A 24,883-nucleotide genomic window follows, 5' to 3' on the forward strand; every position below is an offset into this window, starting at 1 on the left:
TGAACGACAAGGCTCTTGACCCCAAGTCTCATTCTTAAAAGTTCCACCTTATAATCTATCAATTGCATATAAGGTTTTCTCCAAAAAAATAAAAAAATTGCATATAAGGTAAAACTTAAAAAAAGGGGGTTTGTGTCATGTGTGACATTTTTGGTAGAACATAACAATGAAAAAGGCATGGAGACAGAGAGGACTTTCTTTCGTTAGAAAAATCAGTTAAAACAAGCGCGTTAAGGAAATACAAAGACAAGACAAAAAAAGAAAAGAAAAGGTTAGACATAGGAGTTCCAAAGTGTCCGGAAAACATTGACAGTCTCTCATTCTCTCCTCACCTTTCGCTCTGAACTGTTGCTGCAATGCCACTCTCTCATTCTCGTCCATTCTTACCTGTAAATCTGCTCCTCCTTTACCCTCTAATTTTAGAAACCACGACCAATCCAAGAAACCAAATTAAAAGAAGAAAGAAAAAAAAAAATTTCTGTTTTTTTGTTCATGAATGAACTAACACCATCTTCGTTTTCATAATATAAATCATTTTCTCTTCCGGGTTTCTTCTCTTTTTTCTTTTTTGAAGTTGAAAGAAAAACCCATTTCTTGTTTTCTCTTTCTGCGTTCTCATTCATTGTTTTGGTGAGTGAGAAAGAAAAGATGTACCACTACCACAACAACATTGTTGCCTTTTGGCTTGTTTTCCTTGGAGTCTTGACCTATCCGGTTCACTCGAAAACCGCTTCCCCGGATGGTATGTGTTCTCGGTTTAATGTACATTTGATCATTGTGGTGATTTCAATTGAGAAAAAAAAAATGATGTCTTTCTCATGTATTTTGCTTACTTTTGATTATTGTACTTTTTACAAATAGTTGGTGAGTGATTTAAATAACTTAATGGAGAACACTTGCTTTTTGAGAAAATGTGGGGCGTGTCAAACTTGTGTCCTTGTAAGTACCTATATCAATGCATCAAAAGGTGCAATGTAAAGAACTAGGATCTTCTATGTATTTTGACAAGAAGGCATCAAGTTAATGTTAAAGAGGTTTTATGCTTGTGAGTATAGTTTCTAATTTATCCATAATGAGTATTGTAACTCAATCAATTTTGTTATATTTGCATCTGTTCTGTGTCTTGGATCCAATACACAAAGATATACTTCAACTTATGGGAGTTGCATTATTTATTTGTATGCATCTTTACTGAGATTAAGTTTGTTTTCTCTTTGAAAAGATTTTAAATTGGTAGTTATGTATTATTGAAATAATGAGGTGGTTCTAGGATAAACATCAGAGAAGACACTGTAACGTGGCTGCCCATTCAATAGCTCGCTATACCAAATATGTAATGCATATCTGATTGTATTTGTTAAGTCCATGTGATATTAATTTTTGGTTTTAGTTACTTCAATTAGTAAAGTTTGTTATTATCGAACAAGAGATCTGAGATTTGAACACCACCACTTACACCAAAACCTAATTAATATTTTGACATAATAAGAAAGAGCAATCATCATGGAGTAGGAACTAAAGATTAAATTACATTATTTATCAAAAAAAAAAAAGGATTTTAATCATCTAATGGAGAGAAGCAATGTTCCACTAAAAGTGGCAGGTTGAAATTTTATGCACTAGGCACGATCTTTTTTAAACTACAGCATGGGATTTAAACCCAAATTCTCCCATGAGCAGAATTTGGCAATACCATTGAACTTTAAGCCCTTAGCATTCATGTAACTAGTATGTAGTTCTGTTCATATGCATGATACAATTTTTTTTTAAAAAAAATCACAATTATACGGTTCAAACTATACCTTTTTTTTAGAAGATGTTCAAATTATATATGATATTAGCTTGCACTTTTTTTAAACTATACATTTCTAAAATATATAATGGTTTCTTGTTACATATGTGTGTTAAAATCAAGTGTGTGTGTGTGATTTAGAATTTAATTGGTTTTATACATTTCGATTTTTGCATCCAATAATTCATTTGCTACAAAAATTAAAAATTTAAATGAACAAGTGGTGGAAAATTAGACTCCAATTGAAATTCAATTTAAAATCTAATTTTGGATTTTCTCTGAGCTTTTGGCTATTAATAAATATATATATATATATGTATATTATACCAACAGTCTATTGACCATTATATTCATGGAAAATTTATAATAATTAATAACTTAATTATGTCTCAGTTAAATTTCTAATTTAAGTCATAATCACATGGTTTTAAAAACCAAACCGGTCAAAGAACCAGTTTTAGGTCCATTTCTCTATTTTACCCATTTTTTAACAAGTTTTGGCTGATTTTTGACTGATTGTAGTGCTTTTTACCGGACCAAATTAGTGGCTAGTTCTTAGTTCAACCGGTTGGACAAGCCGGTCCTGTTTGGTCGATTTTTAAAACCATGCATAACCATTCACTTTATGGAAGAAGTCTAGGTGGAGCAAGAGCTTTGTCGCTCAATGAGTCAATTGGAACCTTGTAATATTTTCAAGAGAGATCGAGGGCTCAAATCCCCCTCCCTCAGCTATCAATTATATTTTAAAGAAAATGTGCAATTTTAGTTATAAGCACTAATTACGGGTAATTATGAATAATCTCATTTTTATTTATACTAGTATATTTTAATACAAATAATCTCATTTTTATTTATACAGATTTACCAGAGAATAAAATATTTCACAAAAAATGGTTGCTATTAAGGGTAATTACGAATTAACTCTTAATTACCAACAAGTTGGTTGTATTAGAACATGAACATACTCTTCTATCAAAAAACATGAATATACTTCTAAAAAAAATGAACAATAAACAAAAGCTTACCAGAATGGGCAAAAGTATCCCATATGCTAGGTGTCCTCCTATCATGGTTTGCTGCACCTTCAACCTTTCATATATAAACATTTTTTTAAAGAAACTAGAGAAATCGAGAGAATATTAATTATATCTATCAGAATCTCCTCTTATTTTTTTCCCCCTCTTTCTACTTTTAGTAATGAAATAACAAAACAATATCACTGTTCTTTTCAAAGTTTCTCTAAGAAAAAAAATTAGAAAGAAAGTATAAAACCATTAATTAATAAGCTAACCTGATAAGCTGAGGTCCCAGAACCAAACACAAATCCAGGTGGGAAGTCATCTCTACTAAATTTATCAGCCCCTAGGACTACAACCATTGCTATGTTTATAACCAAAAATAGAGAGAAGAAATAAGGGAGACTCAACATTTTTTCACACAAATTAAGCTTGAATGTACTACAATCTTCTAGCTTGATCGAAATGAATGACTTTGGTTTATAGCCAGATGAAGAGGCAGTCTGACCAGTTGAAAAATCAACATGCATATGCATTCGATTGGCTGAGCATGCATTAACATTAATATTTCGTTGGTGACGAGGATATTGGACTCCTAACAAATGTTCAAGGAAAATGGTTAGGATAGTGACGGAATATTTTTTATAATTGCATGCAGAGTGCCATCTGCCATGTTTCTTGTTTTAATTAATACGTGGCTTAAATTTAAGGTGCACTTAGAATTTAGAAATCCCACTTCTATCAGACTTGGTGTTTTGGTATTGCTCACTTTGTTGATCTTTAAAAAAAAAGAAAAAAAGAAGGAAGATATGTGGATGAATAATGCTATGAACACAAAAAAATTTGACAATATTTTTCATACTAGTTGAGTTGATAAGCTTTTATTGGTTTTTATTTGAGCACACAACTAACATAACTTTTTACCTATTACTAACAATTTATCACATCAACATGTGTCAAATTTTTGTGTTTTTATACTTTCCATATTTGTATTTAGCCTTTTGGTTGTTTTCAAATACAAGGACTTCAAGCTATGGCACAAGTAAATTTTATTGTCATGTCGTGTGTTTTTGTAAGAGAGTTTTCTTTGGTAATTTGGAGTTTACTACTTTTTCTTTTCTACACTTATATGTTATAATCAATAGGTATTCTGTTTGCATGGGATATAGCTAAGGGTCTACATCCAACCCACTAACTCAATGAACCAACCCAACTCAAACCAACCTGATATCTCTTGTTGTTTTTTCATGGATTGGAGGGTTGGAATTTTATTTTGAGTCTCGGGTTGGATCGGGTTCTAGTTGATAGTTCTTTCAACCTATTTGACCCAACCCAACCCACCATATATATTAGTTTATTTTATTAACCTTATTTTCATTTTTACTTTTATTGATTTTGGTATTTTGAGAATTACTTTCTATGAATTTGGAAATTTGAAATATAATTTAAGTATATAATGTGAATTATAATAATTTATTAAAAAAGTAGTTAAATTAATTGATGAAAACCTAATTTTTCACAAGGCATTAAACGCATCTACATAACTCAATGACCCCACCAAACCCAACCAGACCCATATGAGTGATTTCTACACATGTGATGGGTGGAGTTTTTGATGGGAATTTATCACCTTTACAAGGTTGAGCTTGGTTGGAAAACTCTCCAACCCAATCAAGCCATCCCATGCACGCCCCTAGTTATGAGTTTCTAAGACTTGGTCTAGCTAATCAGTCAAGTGGAGAATGGTGGGGAATATATTTTTATGTATTGGAATATCTGAGATCAAAAGAAACTTTTTATGTAATTGAGTTCAAATTTAAGTCTGTAATAATGCTACTTAAAAATGGTATTAATGAAGACTCAAGATTGCTCAAGAAACTACTTAAGAAAAGTTGAATTTATTGGTCTCAATACCTTGCTTGATACCTGTCGATCTATCAAGAGTTAATGAATTCAGTACCAAGCTTGACATCTCTTGATCTATCGAGCTTTGAGAAAACTAAATGTAAAGTTCTATTTTCGGCCCATGATAACTTAGATTTTTAAGAATTCATACACTATGGTTCCAAAGCATATAAAAGACATATTTTATAGCCATCATTATAAAGATAGAGAGACACGCGTATAATAGGAGTTGTTGCTACATTTGTGCGCATAGGGTTTTGTGTCAAGCTACTTTTGGTTCATCTAAATGTGGATTGAAGAACTCTGCAAAGTTACAACAATCAAAAGGGACGATGTGGAGTTAGTCACGGATAGAAAGATTCGTGCAAAAAGAAGTCTTCTACAAGATAAATAGTCTAATTGGGGTTTGGAGTTGAGATTGATATAGCTTAGCAGGTTCTATTGTAGGTAGGTATTTGGGGATAGACTTATAAGGTAAGATTTCTTGTACTTGAAACTACGTTTTCTTGTTAGTGGATTTTTCAAGATTGGTAGCTTGAAATTCACCTAATGGGGTTTTCCCTACAAAGGTTTTCCCTATTGTGATCAAGTTGTCGTGTCAAATTTATTTTCTGTTGCACTTAATTTAGTTTGGTAAATTGACTGTGTCTTAATCTGATATGTATATAATTTGACTAATTAATCAATTGGGGTAGTTGGATTAATTAATTGGGGTCAATCTATAACCCAACACACCTCATAATGGTTATAATTGAAATTAAATGCACTTAGAACCCATTTAGTTCCTAATTTTCAAGTAGAATTTGAACACGCACTTACACTATGTTAGCCTGCATGAATTGAGAGGGAAAAGAAGAGAAAAGAGTAAAGGAAGAGAAAGAGAAATTAATATGGAAATAACATACTTCTCCATGTGTGTTTTGATGTAAAGGAAAAAAGAGATTTCCAAAGAAATGGAAAGAAAAAATTATCATAAAAGATTATCAAAACGTTCCAAGAGTATAAGAGTAATTTTATGGACTAGTTACATTTTCTTCCAAATTGGAGAGAGCAAAAAGTGAAAAATTGGTGGGATTCATGGAAAATCCTAAGCCAACAAAGGAAAATGTTTTCTTCCTCTTTCCTTGTCTCCCCTTCCGCCCAACCAAACAAAGTCGTAAAAATTTAAAGTCCTAAATTTCACTGTATTATTATTATTTGATAATTTGATAGTTATAACAATGAGAGAAGGGGAATTTGAAACCTGAACCTCTACCTTGAAAACACTTGAAGATGCAAGTTGAAAGACAAGGCTCTTGACCCCAAGTCTCATTCTTAAAAGTTCCACCTTATAATCTATCAATTGCATATAAGGTTTTCTCTTTTTTTTTTTTTTTTTTAAATTGCATATAAGGTAAAACTTAAAAAAAGGGGGGTTGTGTCATGTGTGACATTTTTGGTAGAACATAACAATGAAAGAAGGCATGGAGACAGAGAGGACTTTCTTTCGTTAGAAAAATCAGTTAAAACAAGCGCGTTAAGGAAATACAAAGACAAGACAAAAAAAGAAAAGAAAAGGTTAGACATAGGAGTTCCAAAGTGTCCGGAAAACATTGACAGTCTCTCATTCTCTCCTCACCTTTCGCTCTGAACTGTTACTGCAATGCCACTCTCTCATTCTCGTCCATTCTTACCTGTAAATCTGCTCCTCCTCTACCCTCTAATTTTAGAAACCACGACCAATCCAAGAAACCAAATTAAAAGAAGAAAGAAAAAAAAAATTTGCTGTTTTTTTGTTCATGAATGAACTAACGCCATCGTCGTTTTCATAATATAAACCATTTTCTCTTCCGGGTTTCTTCTCTTTTTTGTTTTTTGAAGTTGAAAGAAAAACCCATTTCTTGTTTTCTCTTTCTGGGTTCTCATTCATTGTTTTGGTGAGTGAGAAAGAAAAGATGTACCACTACCACAACAACATTGTTGCCTTTTGGCTTGTTTTCCTTGGTGTCTTGACCTCTCCGGTCCACTCGAAAACCGCTTCCCCGGATGGTATGTGTTCTCGGTTTAATGTACATTTGATCATTGTGGTGATTTCAATTGAGAAAAAAAAATGATGTCTTTCTCATGTATTTTGCTTACTTTTGATTATTGTACTTTTTACAAATAGTTGGTGAGTGATTTAAATACCTTAATGGAGAACACTTGCTTTTTGAGAAAATGTGGGGCGTGTCAAACTTGTGTCCTTGTAAGTACCTATATCAATGCATTAAAAGGTGCAATGTAAAGAACTAGGATCTTCTATGTATTTTGACAAGAAGGCATCAAGTTAATGTTAAAGAGGTTTTATGCTTGTGAGTATAGTTTCTAATTTATCCATAATGAGTATTGTAACTCAATCAATTTTGTTATATTTGCATCTGTTCTGTGTCTTGGATCCTATACACAAAGATATACTTCAACTTATGGGAGTTGCATTATTTATTTGTATGCATCTTTACTGAGATTAAGTTTGTTTTCTCTTTGAAAAGATTTTAAATTGGTAGTTATGTATTATTGAAATGGAAGATCATGATGTTTGCTAACTGTATTTTGCAGTTTCTGCCCTTAATGTGATGTATAACAGCTTGAATTCTAATTCAAAACTAACTGGCTGGAAATCAAGTGGGGGTGACCCTTGTGGTGACTCCTGGTTAGGGATCAAATGCTCAGGCTCATCCGTAACTGAAATGTATATATCATTTTCAAATCTTTATCTGCCTAATGTTGAGAACTTACTGTTCATATTTTACAGAATGTGCTGAAATTTCTGAATCAAACCTTCTTTGTGCTAAAAAATTTCAGAAACCTATCTAACCTTGGACTCACTGGATCAATGGGCTACCAGCTTTCAAGCTTAACATCCGTCACTCACTTGTGAGACCAGTTTTTAAAAATAGGCATCTTTTTATGTCACAATTTTCTTTTACCAGAGAAAGAACTTCACCTGAAGTCAATGCATTTGTTTGTCTAGTACAGTGATTTAAGCAAGAACAACCTAAAGGGTGAGATACCATATCAGCTCCCTCCTAATGCAGCTTACATGTAAGTCATCATGAAAAAAAACTCATATATCTTTTGTAAATTATCCTAAACTGAATTTATTTTGATGCCATTAATTTTTTGTTTACTGCACAATGATCCTTTTTTGGCACTGTAATGGTCTATGAGCATTGTAATGGTCCTGCAGCTGTCATTTGAAACTTTACACTGTTCCTCTAGATTCATTTTATTAATTTATATTCTTTTAATTACTTTCATCTTTTTATTTTGTTGTTTTTACTGAGCTTTGCAAAAGAGTGGCATAGTTAAGCTAATTTCAATCATTGGAGAAGGTTGAATTTCATCAGTACCATCAATATAGCTTAAGTTGATGGCCTGCATCACTATTCACCTCCTACAATTATTTATCCTGATGGTTTGTGTGATGAACTTAGTGATTGCATATGGTGTCATATATGAAATTTACACATTTCTTAAAGAAATTATATAGATCTTTAATACATTACGGTCCATCTGCCAAAGAAGACCTTTTTCAAGACAGTAGTCTTCGATAATTTTCTACCTTATAACTAGCTTCTTGTCATTACATTTATATTGGCCTTATCCAGATCTATTTGCATTGACCTTAAATAATTTACAGTACTGATATTGCACATTTGATGTGCAGAGATCTTTCTCAAAATGGCTTCACTGGTGGTGTGCCCTATTCAATTTCTCAGATGGCTGACCTTCAATACCTGTAAGCAATTTTTTATTTTTTATTTTGGCATTTTTTTTTTTTGGCACTACTGTTTCTCATTTATTTGTTGATGGGTGCAGATATCTTGGTAACAATCAGTTGAAAAACCAGTTGAGTGATATGTTTGGAAAACTTTCAAAACTGAAAGAGATGTAAGTATTACTAACATGACAAAAATTGTCTTCTTTTTCCTTGTTTGAGTGGGAATTGTAAGCTCTTGCTTGCTGTGAGCAGCTTTACAAATTCATGGTCTTGCATTTAGTATGAATTAAGCTGGCTTCTGGCTTTTTACAGTAAACACGAAATTGTGTATGTGCTTAAGTCTCTCTATTGATATTTTTTTTTATAAGTAATGAGAAAATCTTATTAGAATATAAAAAAAGTGGCACCTAAGTATACAAGAAGTATACACTAGGGACAAGAACAATCAAAAACACAAATCACAAGCATCTCTCTATTGATATATTGCAAAACTTTTATTTTACTTTCACTAGGGCCTATTCTATATATTAAACTTCCATATAAGATCATAAATCCTTTCTTATGGGTTCTTTACTAGTTGAACTAGATATGTCCTCTGTATGAACATGTTGTATAACCATTTTATCAAGTTATTCATTTGCTTGATTGAGATTACAAATCTGTTATCTCACTAAATTTTGATTCTTAAAAAAAATGTAACACAGTATAAAGATATACTTTATAAATAATGATAAGGAATAATTTTTCTTATTCCTACCACGAACTGCCTTGCAGGGATCTTTCTGACAACTCACTGTCGGGCAATTTGCCTCAGAGTTTCAAATCACTCAAAAGCCTCAAAAAATTGTAAGAATAAATTCATATTAAATTTAGATCTTTAAATTTCTGTGGTGCTAAATTTCTTATCTTCATACAGGAATCTGCAAAACAATCAATTCAGTGGCTCAATTAATGCCCTTGCTAATCTTCCCCTTGATGATTTGTAAGTAGGCCTCCGGTTTATATTTTATTACTTTAACATGGTGGTTTTCATGAAAATTGTACAAAAATTAATATTCATTATTTTCATTTATTGTACTTATTTTATTTGTGGCTTAGTTTATCCTTTTTTTTGTACACTGTATTGAAAAATATCTTCTGTCTCATCCAATAGAATATTTGTAAAGCTATTTTTTATATTCCTTGGATTTTACTCTATACAGCCTCAAATAGTAATCATTCTCTGAAAAAGTGAATAGCCAATATTTGGGGTTAAATCTATTCTAATATGATAAGGTATTTAATATACTTGACAAATGGGTTCATAGTCATTGAAGAATTATAAAATGAGATAAATTATGTGCCGTTTCCTTTTCTTAATTGAATATGGTGCTCACCATTTCTATATGTGCATCTTTCCTTGAATCAAATGATTTAACTTAGTTATCTAGTCTAACACCAAAGTGTACGTTTATAATTCAAACTGTGTATTGAAAATGGCCTCCCCAAATCACTGTGTATAATACTGGCTAAAGAGACATTGAAAATTTAAACCAGATTGAATGTACTATCTAAAATGGCTTGGGGCAATCATAGAAAAATTGTTGCCGTCTGAAAGCACAATGCTCTCTTTATCATCTTAGTTGTGAGGGATACCATTGAGAGTTTAAAAAGTTCATTAAATTAATATAATTATAAAGTATTTTGTGTTGCATGATATATTTTAAATTTCCATCCTCAACTGCAGGAATGTTGAAAACAACAAATTTACTGGATGGATTCCGGACCAATTGAAAGAAATAAATTTAGAGTGAGTGTTCTGTTCAAATTACTCTTATTTATGGATGCAATTTTTAAGAAGTTGTTTCTCTGACTTTGTGATTATCTTTAATGAAGATCTGGAGGTAATTCCTGGTCATCTGGAGGAGCTCCTCCTCCTCCTCCTGGTACACCACGTGTTGCTGATCGACACATTACTAAAAACCATTCTGGAGGTAAGTCTGTCTTGAGTGGAGCAGCAATAGCTGGAATAGCTTTGGGTGCACTGGCAGCAATTGGGGGTCTAATTGCACTATTTTCAAGAAGAAAGTCATCTCCTTCCTCACATTTCCTTGATGAAGAGAGATCTAACCAGAGTAGATCATTTACTCCTCTTGCATCTCAGGAATTATCCAAAGACTTGCCTACTGACATAAGCAATGACTTCAAAGGTAAATTTTCTTTGTCCTGCATTCTTTTGTAGGGAGCTTACTGGAATTGTCTTAATAATGTTGCAGACATAAATTTCTTATTAGGCCTTATAGTTTCCTCTTTGCTTATTTAGAGTTGTCTTGAAAAAAATTCTAGAACATTTTTAGCATGATGTTTCACCTTCATTAGTAAAAAGGCTCTGGAATAGAAAGTGTATGCCATGCCTTTCCATTTAGGGTCTATGATAACCAGTGTAGATAGGCTTGTCATTGATTGAGTATTAATTAGTCTATCTGTGGCTGGCATATCTCCTTTGTCTATGCGTTCTTTAGGTGGTCTTTCGATTATTTGATCAAAACTAGTGCATAGCTGGCCATTCGATGTCTATTTCATCCTTCTGTAATGTTTGATTGATATTTCTTATGATGGTTATTTTATTTTTGTTGTATGCCTGGTAAATGTGGACTTCGCACTGTAATTTAACTGACTAGGTATTATACTGGCGACAGGGCATAGGTCAGTGGATTCATCTGCTTCAATTGATATAAAGACATTGCAAAAGTCTCCTTCAGTTGGTTTTAAGCTTCCACCTCCTGAGTTTAAGCAAACTTATAATGACAATGAGTTCGCTAACCTTCTGAATGCTAGAAAAAGCACCTCCCTTCGTGCTACATCTTACTCTTTGGCAGATTTACAACTTGCTACTGCTAATTTCGCATCAGGCCGCCTTCTCGGAGAGGGATGTATTGGACGTGTTTATCGAGCTAAATATGCTGATGGAAAGGTATTTTCAATCTGGTTATCATATTTTGTTATCTTGTCCAATATCACTTTCCAATTACTATGATCTTCTTTGAATTCACCATTTCCAGTATCACTAATTTGTAATTTGCGCTCGCTGCTGGATTATTTTGCTTGGATATTTTTAGTAAATGGTGATATTTTGACCTATCAGCAATTGATTATTTGAGTAATCAAAATTTACATACAATCTACACTCAGAAATGGGCGAGTTTCGAATTATAATGTTAGATTTATACATGTTTTTCAGGTTTTAGCTGTTAAAAAGATTGACTCCTCACTTTTTCAAGGAAGGCGATCAGAGGAATTTTCTGGAATAGTTTCAAACATTTCCAGGCTTCACCATGCAAACATAGCTGAGCTTGTTGGTTATTGTTCAGAACAGGGGCATAACATGTTAATTTATGATTATTTCAGAAATGGTTCACTTCATGAATTCTTACACATGTCAGATGACTATAGCAAACCACTAACTTGGAACACCAGAGTCAGAATTGCATTAGGGACAGGCCGAGCAGTTGAGTAAGTCAACATATGTACTACATCTCTGATAACTTCTATTTTTTTTATTGGTCAGTAAGAGAAAACATATCATTTAGTAAAAGTAGTATCCCTTTGTTTATGTGCATGTTACGTGTGCTCACAGATGCACACTGACACTGTATGATTTATGGTTAAGTTAGATAAATTTATGTGCTAATTGGCTGATTCATACAAGAAAGTAAGCTTCCTTTTTTCATTTCCCTTTTCCAGTCACAAACCATACATTCCAATATGACTAGTTGGTAGCCTTAATGAATTTATCTTTCTAAAGATTTAAACACCTATATTTTATAAACATATGACACAACGAAATTTTTTTCCCAAGTTTGCTTCATCTTACATATTTTTGTGTATTGGCACTGTGACTGGTTTAGGTTTATGAGGGCATCAAATTCTAAGAATTGAACTAACTCAAATTCCAAACCTGAGAAGTAAAGCCAGTGACTATGGGTTTGAAACTGAGTTGATCTGGGTAAACAAAGAAATTTCATCTGGGATACTTTGCATTAAATATGCTTAATTTGATTTAAAAAAAAAAAAAAAAATCTATCCTCATATATTTAATCACGCACATATAGTAAGGACATATGGTGAATGTATGTAGTTCTTGGCTCTAGGGTCAGATTGGTGTTCTTGAAAAGTTTATCAGTAGTGTGACCTTTTGTTTTCAATTTGTTACTATTTTACCAAATCACTGTTAGATACCTGTCAAAATTGACCTAAAGATTGGTTTCGGCTGATTTTTTCATGATTTGGATTAATCCAAGGCACGATCATAATTGGTGTGTGTATAGTTTATATTGTAGCTCTAATTGCCATCATGGGATATCTAGTTTGTAGAATGATTACTGCAATTTCCAGTTGGTTAATTTAGTTTTTCTATTTTGTTCCTGCTTTCAAAGCTGAATACAGTTTTTTGTTATGCCATGACTGCTTCTAATTTTATTCAATTAAATTTTTGGATGCCAATTCTATGTTCAGGTACCTCCATGAAGTCTGTTCTCCATCCTTAGTCCACAAGAACATCAAGTCATCAAATATTTTGCTTGACGCTGATCTCAATCCTCATCTCTCTGACAGTGGTTTGGCAATCTTTCATCAGGTTACTATTTTTTGAACAATGTTAGGTCTTATCCTAAACATGGCTCGAATAAGATTTGCTTTACTTTGATAGTATTAAAATTTACCAAGTATAAAAGTGAACTCGCCAAATCAGCCCTCATAGTTATGCTTGCAGAAACATTCCAGCGTGACTAGGCTTGGTAGATGAGAGTTTTGGGAAATGCAATGAGGGTGTTATCTCTGGCTTGGCTCAAAAGAACATATTAGGTCTACTAAATGGGATTAAAAATAAAGAGAAGAATATGAAAAAGGAATCAGGCTAATAGTCCATTCCAATGCCCTAGATCATTCAAGATTTGAGTCCTTATAAAACTTTAGTACTTATACTGGTTTCTAATTTGATAACATAGAGCCACTTAAGTGTAGATCACTTTGGATAAAGGTGTGTAAATTTAGAATTTCTTGTATTTATAGAAACCATTGGATTTAGCAGAGACTGTGCATCGAATTATTGAACTTGTTTATATCAATGTGAATTTTTTTAAATAAGTAATGTTTCCTCTTGTCACCCAGTTTCCCTGGATGGCCACTAAAAGGCTTTTTTTCTTTTTTTTTGGGTCATATTTTTTATTCATGTGCTGATTTATAGTTAGGTTTAGGTGCAGGTAGAGTTCATAAAGGTCCAAGTGTGGCTATGATGCACAATGTCAAATTGTCAATTAACTGATATTTTTTCCTGCTTTGTGTTACTATGTTCTGTTGCGTGCTTTTCCAAGTTGCCAATATGCTTTAGATGTTCTTTTACGCTAAAATAAACTTGAAGTCATTATTAGATGAAAAAATACGCCATTGTGCCTCAAGGGCTGACTGTTTTTTTGTCTCCAGATAGCTGCCTCTTAAATTCTCAGAGCAAGAACTACTTTTTATTAATTTTACATAATTATTTTATTTATAAAGAATATTTTTTTGTTCAGCGTACTAGTCAAAACCTTGGGGTAGGATATAATGCTCCAGAGTGCACAAAACCTTCAGCCTATACAATGAAAAGTGATGTTTACAGTTTTGGAGTGGTCATGTTGGAACTATTGACAGGGCGAATGCCTTTGGACAGGTATGTTACATTGTTCACTTACTTATTTCATTCACTAAGCTGATTTATGCAATTCCCTTATCTGAAATAGGCTTATTTCATTCTTCTTTTCAGTGCAAAACCAAAATTCGAACAATGCCTTGTACGATGGGCCACACCACAGCTCCATGACATAGATGCATTGGCAAGGATGGTTGATCCTGCCCTGCGTGGATTGTACCCTCCCAAGTCGCTCTCTCGATTTGCTGATATTATTGCCCTCTGTGTTCAGGTGAGATTCACCCCCTTTCCAGTCTCTAAGGAAATCCTTCATCAAGAAAGCATGAGACATATATAATTATTTGAGTAATGTTAGAGAAAACATTTTTCTCAACTGCTGATATGACTTTTTGCAATTTGGATCAACATCACTTTCACCTCAGTTCACCTTTGACACCACTTTTATTATGTACCAATCACAATAAACCATATTAGCAATTGTGAAAAATGTTGTGTCCCTGACTTATTGTAATTTTACTTTCCTAAAAATTTCTCAATGAAGTAAAATTTGAATACTAAGAACTAAGATGAAACTCTTAAACATGCACGCAAGCGCGCACACACAAATACTGATTAAAGCCACTATCAGATGACAACCTGTAGGACATAGCCTGGCTCAACTTTTGGCTATCTTAATTTTTGGTCTTAATTAGTCGGCAATGTGCAATAACAGTTCCACACAGAGTGTTATTTCAATTTTCACTAAGATGACCTATGTGTCGAGTTATGTTAAAAAATAACAAAGGGTAATGTTTCATGAGCATTTCACAAGCTATGCTAAGATGTTGCCTCTTGTTTTTGCTTTTTGGGATTTGAACATTATGCTTCTTGTTTCATAATCATTTTATCTTCCAATGTTGTAACAATTTCCACTTTCAATTTTGTATTAGTCCGAGCCCGAATTTCGACCTCCTATGTCAGAGGTGGTGCAGGCATTGGTGCGGTTAGTCCAACGGACAAGTATGAACTTGAGAGATGAGCTTGGGGCATCTCGTGGGAGAGATGACTTTGAGTATTTGTGATTCAAAATATTGTATATACATGTGTGAGATAGATTCAAGGGAAGGAGAGTCATGTTCTTTTTGTTTTGTTTTGTTTTCTTTTTTTTTTTTTTAAATGGATTTTTCTGTTAGTATATATACATTTTTTTAGAACTCTTAGAAACTTTAGTTGTTATAATTTTGAAGTTTGTTTCTTTTTTAAGAAAGCAGAATGAGCTGCTTGAGAAAGAATTGTATCTGTCGAAGGCAGGTACAAGCTGCTTCTTGAGTGAAGTTAAAATGAGGGACCAGTCCAAAATTTGGGACATTTTTGAAATTGAAAGAGTTTCACATTTTTTATGCAATAATCCAATTTCTTTTAATTTGTGTTTTTCTTATTTTTGGAAATTAAAAGAGTTTTAATCTGTGTTTTAAAATAACCTTGAGCCCCAATAAAGGTTATTTTAAATGCTTATTAGATGTCAATTTTCCTTGAGATGATCTATCACACATCCAGATACTAGCATAGATATTCAGTAAAAAAAAAAAAATCATAGATGTAAGGCATGGAGATTAGTGTTTGTGTGTGTGTGGAAGAAAAATTGGGGTCACTCTAAAGTATAAGACATGGTATTGTATAGATAGTTTCAGTGGCCTTTAAAGTTAAAAGTGAGGTTGGCATTTTGACATTCTGCAGTTTCTAGTAAATTATTTACTGAAAGGTGAGATAAATATATATATATATATAACTTATTATCAAAATTCTAATTTATTTGTATATTGGTAAAAGGTGAGACAAACGGTGGATTTTTATTTTTTATTTTGAGATAGGAAAGATAGAAAGTGGACTTGAGATAAAAAAGATGGTGCCAAATGGACTCTTTTTAATGTTTTTATTTATAAGTACTTAAAACATTATTTCATATTCTAGTCATATTAGTTCTAAATTTAGATTTTTTTTTTTTTTTTTTTTTGATAAACACACTGAAAACTATTATTATAACAACATCACAATCCAAAAGGACAAAACGAAAGGACCCAATTAATTTCAGGAGAGAGTCTCTGATCTCTTACTGGGCAAGGCCTAGTCTTACAGGATTTTCTAGGCCTCTAAATGTGGGCCAAATCCAGCAGAACAACTTCCATATGGCCTTTGTAAAATAGATATGGGCTTGGCCCTCAAAAGGAGAAGTCTCTTAAATTTCTTAAAAAAAAAACCAACTAAGAGATGAGTTTTGTATGAGCTTATTTCCTTAACTTATTTAGTTTTTAGTTTATTTTTAGTACTATTATGAATCCATTATACTATTTAGTTAACTTTTAACTTTTTTTTGGCTAAAATAAAAAACTGATCCTCTAACTTTTTTTAAATTTTATTTCAGCCCTCTAACTTTACTTTCGTTCATTTCAGTCCTTTAAGTTTTAGATTTATTCAATAAGACATTTCTGTTAACTTTTGTTAAAATTTTTTGAAAAAAAATGTGGAAAATATTTTTCAATCATTAATTGAATTTTTTTAATTTAAAAATTTAGAAGAAAATTTTATTAAATTGAAAAATTAACCACAACATATAATAAAAGTTGATGAAAAATTCTTAATTTAATAAACTTGAAAGTTAGATGACTGAAATGAACAAATGCAAAGTTAGAAGATTGAAATGAAATTTAAAGAAACTTAGAGGGTTAGTTTTGCATTTTACCATTTTTTTTCTATACTTTTAGGCTTTCAACAAAAAGTTTTCAATTTCAACTAAATAAACTGTTCCCAACGGACCCTAGATCTGCAACAACACCAACCGGATAACAATGTACAGCACACATAATAATATAGTAGTACAAAATCCCTTTATTCCCGAACTACCTCTTGGCCCAATTTTGAACCCCAACTACATAATATCACTAATTGGGCTTTGAGTAGTGTCGTTCACCCTGCAAAAGTCCTGGACAGTGTTGTATATGTTTTAAGAATAATTAAATTCAGTGCAAATTAAATGTTTGTTTTAAATTGAAAATACTAGTGTACTTGTAATACTACAACTAAAGTACTATACGTAGATGTCAGTTTGGCATGTATAAACTTTGCTCAGGAATCAGGATATTGGCATTAATTTTCTAAATTCTGAAGGTTGCTGTCTCGTGTGATTGAAGACTCGCAGACAGCCATTAACGCTTGTTAGGTTCATCTCGTTTTCTCATCTAAGACAGTAGTGGCTCCCATCAAAAAACAAAAAGACAGTAGTGACAATTCAGTAGCTCATGATCTAGCTAAAAAGGCAAAAGGTTTGTTGAAACCTCAGTTTTGGTAGAACGTGATATCTCTTCTTTTGTAATCCTTGATTGAGTTTTGATTCAATAAAATTCAGTTTTGTTCTCCAAAAAAAAAAAATGCTTTTTAGGTTCATCTCTTTTTCTCATCTAAGACAGTATTGACAATTCAGTAGCTCATGATCTAGCAAAAAAGGCAAAAAGGTTTGTTGGAACCTTAGTTTTGGTAGAATGTGATATCTCTTCATTTGTAATCCATGATTGAGTTTTGATTCAATAAAAGTCAGTCTTGTTTCTCCAAAAACAAAAAGCTTTTTAGGTTCATCTCTTTTTCTCATCTAAGACAGTAGTGACAATTTAGTAGCTCATGATCTAGCTAAAAAGGCAAAAGGTTTGTTGGAACCTCAGTTTTGGTAGAATGTGATATCTCTTCTTTTGTAATCCATGATTGAGTTTTGATTCAATAAAATTCAGTCTTGTTTCTCCAAAAACAAAAAGCTTTTTAGGTTCATCTCTTTTTCTCATCTAAGACAGTATTGACAATTCAGTAGTTCATGATCTAGCTAAAAAGGCAAAGGTTTGTTGGAACCTCAGTTTTTGGTAGAACGTGATATCTATCCTTTTGTAATCCATGATTGAGTTTTGATTCAATAAAATTCAGTCTTGTTTCTCCAAAAACAAAAAGCATTTTAGGTTCATCTCTTTTTCTCATCTAAGACAGTAGTGACTCCCATAAAATAAGATAAAAAAGACAGTAGTGACAATTCAGTAGCTCATGATCTAGCTAAAAAGGCAAAAGGTTTGTTGGAACCTCAGTTTTGGTAGAACGTGATATCTATCCTTTTGTAATCCATGACAGAGATTTGATTCAATAAAATTTGTCTTGTCCCCCCTCCCCCCTCCCCCAAATCCAATTAGATTTCAAATTAGAATTCAATTAGAATCTAATTTTGCGCCACGTGTCTCATCTAATCTAAGTTTTTAAATTTTTCTATCAAGTGAGTAATTCAATGTAAAAAGGATTTCAATTAGAGTTTATTTTTGCGACATGTGCTCCCATCTAATCTAAGTTTTTTAATTTTTATACAAAATCAGTTAATTTAGAGTAAAAAACGAAAAGTCCAATATAAAGTAAACCATAAAAAACATAATTTTTGAATGATTTTCTATTTATGAGTCCCTTTTTTTTTTNTTGAGAGAAAATCCAATTAGATTTCAAATTAGAATTCAATTAGAATCTAATTTTGCGCCACGTGTCTCATCTAATCTAAGTTTTTAAATTTTTCTATCAAGTGAGTTAATTCAATGTAAAAAGGATTTCAATTAGAGTTTATTTTTGCGACATGTGTCCCATCTAATCTAAGTTTTTTAATTTTTATACAAAATCAGTTAATTTAGAGTAAAAAACGAAAAGTCCAATATAAGTAAACCATAAAAAAACATAATTTTTGAATGATTTTCTATTTATGAGTCCCTTTTTTTTTTTTTTTTTTTTTGTACTAAAAACAATTCAAGTTTATAAGTTATCTATATATATATATATTAATAAGTAAAGTTGAGAGAAAATCCAATTAGATTTTAAATTGAAATTCAATTAAAGTCTAATTTTGTATCATGTGTCTCATCTAATCAAAATTTTAAATTTTTGAACAAACTTAGTTAGTTCAGTGTGAAAATTAGATTTCAATTAGAGTTTAATTTTACGGCACGTATTCTATCTTATTGAAGTTCTTTAATTTTTGTGCTAAATGAGTTAATTTAGAGTAGAAAATGACGAGTCCAATATATATAAATCATAAAAAATATAATCACATATCTAACACAATATATAAAATTAGAGGAAGAGAGAGTTTGAATGATTTTATATTTTAGAGTTTGAATGATTTTTTATTTATTTTAATTTTGGAATTAAATGTAGGACTATATTATAAATATCTATTCAAGTGAGTTGTTGTGTACAAAAATCAAAGAGTATAGAATTAATGAACATAAAAATATTTTTTTAGGGAAAATTACAATTTATTTACCTGTGGTTTAACTGAAATTTAAGTTGCCTGCTTGTGGTTAGAAATTTGACACTTTACCCACTTGAGGTTAGTTCAGTTAAAGTTCTGTAACATATCTTTGTTAAAAACATGGCTAAATATGTAATTTTGCTTCATTTTTGTGTCTCTTTCCTTCAAAAACACAAAAAAACATAAAAATACAAAATCAAATAAGATCAAAAAGGATCTAGCGGAAAAATTTTATCATGAGATTTCAAACCACAGGTAGGCAATCTAAATTTCGATCAAATCTCAGGTAGGTAAAGTGTCAAATTTCAAACCACAAGTATGCAACATAAATTTCGGTCAAATCACATGTGGGTAAGTTGTAATTTGTCCTATTTTTTGAAAAAGAACAATTTACATTTTCTACCTAATAACATTCTTACAAGACTTTTTAAAAAGTTAAAAAAAAAAATATAAGAATGACTATCAATAATATTTAAATTATATATGTAAGATTATTATACTATGTATCTTAATGTGTATCTTTTAAGTATATTGAATACAAAAACATAAGAGTCCAGATTTAATTAGATTCTAAATTATATATATGTAATTATGATTGTTTTTAAATGTATCCGTGCATATGCACGGAGTTATATACAAGCTAGTTATTTTATTAGAAAAACAACAAGAACATCAAATCAAAGGGAACGTGCCCATCAATTCATAGCAGGATATTGTCGATAGGCTGGGGTCGTCAAATAGTACAAAAAGATGATTACCATTTAAGAAAAAATAATACCATTTAAGAAAAAATAACTGATGTGTCCGTTCACAACATTTTAAAAATATTTTGTTATTATTGGTATAATTTTTAAAAAAATTATTTTGGGCAAGACTTACGTATATTGTTCCTTAGGTTTTCCTCTTAAAATTTAGTCATGTGAATTCTTTTCATAAGATGAAAGTGTACTTTTTAGTTAAATAGTCACATAATTGAATCTTAAAAGAAGAATTTAAGGAATAGAATCTAAAGTACTGTACTTAAATTTTGTCCAATTAATTTTTATTTTTTTTACCAATTTTTTCATTTTTTTTAGAAAAAATTTCAACCTATATCGTCTCACAATTTATATATTTATTTATTTTTTTGAGAGACTTCAATTTATGACGTTCATTCTTAATAATAATTCTTTATTATCAGACCAAAACACAAATCAATTTTTTAAGTAAATGGAGATTGAATTTCAAATTTCTTATTCAACTATCAAAAATTTTACCAATTAAACTAACCGAAACTCACATAATAATTTATCATTTAAAATTTATTATAAATATATTGTATAAATAGAATAACATTTCTTTTTTTATAAAGTTAGGTAGAAATTATTGGTTTCGTAATACGTGTGCTTGGAAATGTTTGAGTTAGGTCCAAATTATTGGTTTCATAAAACGTGCTTGGAAATGTGTGAAATATGTACACATTTCGTATTTAATTTCCTTACAAACCTACGGTACTAAGACAAGATAAAAAAAAATAAAAGGGTAAGGCTTCTGTCCAGTGGCCAATGGCCACCGGACCCGTTAGGATACTGACACGTATTCAGTCTTGGACATGTGTCCGCATTGCAACATTGCAACATGTCTAGTGATCACTGGCACTGGACACAAGCTACCCCCAAAATATAAATAAATAAATAAATAAATAAAAAGTTGCTACCTTTCCCTCAAAAATAATTCTGGAGAGCTCGAGATTTGGACCACTTTCCAAATTAATAGTAAAAGAATTTCAAGTTATATATGGACCACTTTCCAAATTAGACCATTTATTTTTGGTTTGGGGTTGAGATGTGTATTAACGCTGGGATTCAGTTACTTCTATTAACATTTTTTTATGATCAAATAAGAAATTTGAGGTTTAATTTCAGCATGTACAAAAAATTGATTAGCGTCTTAATCTAATCATAAAAAAGACAAAAATCAAAAGCAGATGTCATATATGTTGAAACTCTATTAAAGAAAAAAAAAGTGTATTAATATCATATATCTTGAAAATTAATGTTATGTTTTTAACATGCTTGTAAAATTTTGTGTCAAATAGATTTTATTTCCTATTTGATCTCTAAACTAATTTTTTATGAGTCATGCTAATGGGTGTCTTTAGGGCAATTGTTAGCAATCTATTTAAGAAAAGTTTTGATACAACTTTTATGGAAAATGAAAAAAATTGTCAAAATATTAATTGCTTTTTTTTTCCCTATAAAAACTTTCTTTAAATAGATTATTAACCATTGCCCTAAGAGTATCCGTTAGTATTTTCCTTTTTTTTTTTATGTATAATTTTATACTACAAGAACTTGAAATTTAAATATTTGATTGATGAGATAGCTATTGACCTTTAATCTTTTCAAAATTTTGCTAGCATGAAGTATAGAAGATAAAAATGTTATCTAATGGTGAATTTGTCAAAATTCACATTTAATAAAAAAAATATTGAGCGAAGTTATAGTGATCGATTAAAACAAAATTTGTAGCCAAAATTTATCTTTATGAAATATCTATATATATTTAAAAGATGAAGCGTAACATTTATTTTTACTACACTTTTATTGGGTCACATCAATGACCACATCATCCACCCATTCTCAATTCTTTTCTTTCCTTATTAATTTTTGAACTTATTGTTACACTTTTTCTTACTCCCCCCCCCTTCTTTTACCTTTTTATCTCCCCACTACTATCTACCTTAATATCACTTTTCTTTTTTTGGTGAATAGGAAATGCATTAAACAACTAAAAAACAGACAATGTCTCAGGGAAAAGCCTGTTCAGATACAGCCCATTGAAATCAAAATCTAAATAACTAACAATGTCCACATGTGAACTTTCAAAAATAACAAAATCAGCAAATTGAAGCCCTTCCATATGCGCTAAAGCATCCGCACACCTATTGGCTTCATGGAAGCAATAACTAAAATGAATCAGGGGAATTTGGAAAAGCCAAAAGCCTGCAGTCATCCATGAGGGAGGAAACAAACAAGTTAGAATAATTCGGGTTAGAGATTGCATCCACAATAGATTTAGCATATATCTCTACTTCTACTGCAACAAAATTGCGATTATGACATAGGTTGAGTCCATCTCAAAGGGCCCAGAGTTCTAAAATAGACATTAGAAATTAGAAATATGAGCCCTAAAAATGCAATAATAATGATAAAATATTCAAAGTCTTATTTGGTCCACATTGATTCTATTTGGTCCATTCTACCCTCTTCAGTCCAATTTATCCTATTCAGTCATATTTAGTCCATTCTGTCCACTAAAGTTCTATTTAGTTAAATTTAGTCCGTTCAGTCTAATTCAGCCATTCAGTCCACATTGGCCCTATTGGATCCACATTAGTCCAATTTTGTCCACTTCGCTCCTATTTGGTCTATTTTGTCTACATTAGTGCTATTCGGTCCATTCTATCCACTTTGGTCCTCTTCGGTCCATTATGTCTACTTCGATCCACTTTAGTCCTACTCGGGCTACTTTGGTCCTTTTCGATCCATTCTGTCCACTTTGGTTCTATTTGGTCCATTCTATAAACTTCGGTCCTTTTAAGTCCACATCGATCCTATTCGATTCACTTTAGCCCTGTCCATCTACTTCAGTCCAATTTGATCCCATTCGGTCCACTTCAATCTTATTTGGACCATCCATTCTTATTCAATCATATTCCATTATTCGGTCTTATTTTGTCCATTTGGTCCCTTCAGATTACTTCAGTTTATTTTGGTCCACTTCAATCTATATTTTTGTGCACTTACCTAATGGGAAAAAACATGTTTGGGTTGAGAGTACCTAATTTAAATCCAACTTTATAAAAAATATCTAAATAAATCTCAAACTCGTAATATCTAAAATATTAAGCATAATATTTATTATTTCTACACTTTTATTGAGCCACATTAATGTAATATAGCATTTTAATCCACTTCGGTACAACTAAATTTAAGTAAAAGTCTTTCTAAATGTAAAAGCTATGAATATACAAATGTAATCCTCAGGGAAGTTATTCATTTGTTTTAACGTCATTACTTTTAAATGAATTGCATGAGGTTGATTATATATTTAAGGAAAATAAATAAATATTATACATATATGTATGTATGTATGATTTTTATTTAAATAAAATATTCAAATTATTCATTCTCTTAAAAAGATATTATCATGATAATCAAAACTCATATCAAATTTATACTGAATATGTATAATTTATTCTCTAAATTTTATTTTAAAGAGAAATTACTTTGTGATGGGGTACTAAAAAACACAATATCAAAACGTAAAAACCCAAAATAGAGTTTTAAAAATCACAATGATTCATCAATATAAAGTAGGGTTGCAAGAAAGAATAAAAAATCAAGAGAAAGAGAATAACCACTTTTTTCAGGAGAGAATGTGAGAGAGAATAATAAGAAATTTATAGAAAATAATATGAGAAGAAAAAAGTAAAAATAAAAAATATAATAGTAAACACCAAATTATCCAAGTCATGTTATGTAATAAAATAACATTTTATTCTTATATATTATCTTTATAATGCAATATGATAACATCTATGAAATCAAAGAGAANGCTCGCAAAGTAGGGAAGACACCAGCTTCCATGCTGTTTTTTTTTTTTTTTTTTTTTTTTTTTTTTTTTTGTATTTTGTAACTCAAAACTAAAGAGTTTAGCCCAAATATAATAAAAGTTCATATACTTTTCAAACCAAAAATTAAGAAAAAAAGTATTGAGCTAAACTTGAAAAGAAACAAAAAGAATCAATTTAAGGCGCAATTAGTCTAAAATGGACTAAAGGAGGACCAGAATTGACCAAGTGGACTGACTAGAACGAATTAGACCTAATTGGACCGAATGGGACTGAAGTAGACTTAATTGAATTGAATAGAAATTTTTTAATTTTTAGGGAAAACAAATTATTTTCAAAAAATTTTAGAGAAAAAACTATACATTATATTACAATACAAAATAATTATTTATTCATATGCATCACATGGGTTTACGACTAGTGTTATATAAAACTAACTTAGCGCAATCTTTTGCAACTAAGGATGGTTTGGTAGTTGTTGCTGATGACTTAATTTAAACTTTTAGTTTTAGTTTATAATTTATAAACTATAACTTTCTGATTATTTTTCTTCTCAAAAAATAAAAAATAAAAAACTTTCTTATTATTTTTGAAGATGCTACAATCAACAATAAAAAGATAACATATATCCACTTACTAAATCACACTTAAATAATTGTATACAATAATTTTAAATGAGTAATTGCCATTGCATATTAATTTCTAAAATAACTACATTATTCGTGTAACTAAGGTAACATGAACTATTAGATTGCTTTTCTTGTCATAAGGTTCAACGTCAAACCAACTATATAAATATGTATATGATTTTTTTTTTTTTTTTTTTGATTGTTGAATAAACATATTCATTTC

General features: G+C 31.0%; 1 protein-coding gene across 2 annotated transcripts; it reads left to right on the forward strand.

Annotated features, from left to right (window-relative positions):
• Positions 1-271: 271 nt before the first annotated feature.
• Positions 272-15,519, forward strand: LOC111984355 (protein STRUBBELIG-RECEPTOR FAMILY 5). Of its 2 annotated transcripts, none has more exons than XM_065782725.1 (16): positions 272-742; positions 7,288-7,420; positions 7,534-7,605; positions 7,708-7,773; positions 8,399-8,470; positions 8,551-8,622; positions 9,227-9,298; positions 9,369-9,434; positions 10,179-10,241; positions 10,328-10,641; positions 11,131-11,405; positions 11,673-11,944; positions 12,947-13,067; positions 14,002-14,138; positions 14,232-14,388; positions 15,047-15,519. In XM_065782725.1, the coding sequence occupies exons 1-16, from the start codon at positions 649-651 to the stop codon at positions 15,176-15,178; spliced, it is 2,118 nt and encodes a 705-aa protein (XP_065638797.1). In that variant the 5' UTR covers positions 272-648; the 3' UTR covers positions 15,179-15,519. The 2 variants fall into 2 exon arrangements, with proteins under 2 accessions (XP_065638797.1, XP_065638796.1); XM_065782724.1 differs by lacking the exon at positions 272-742 and adding an exon at positions 6,261-6,741.
• Positions 15,520-24,883: the final 9,364 nt, after the last annotated feature.

This window comes from Quercus suber, unplaced genomic scaffold (genome assembly GCF_002906115.3).
Source record: "Quercus suber isolate HL8 unplaced genomic scaffold, Cork oak 2.0 scaffold_312, whole genome shotgun sequence".
Lineage (NCBI taxonomy): Eukaryota > Viridiplantae > Streptophyta > Magnoliopsida > Fagales > Fagaceae > Quercus > Quercus suber.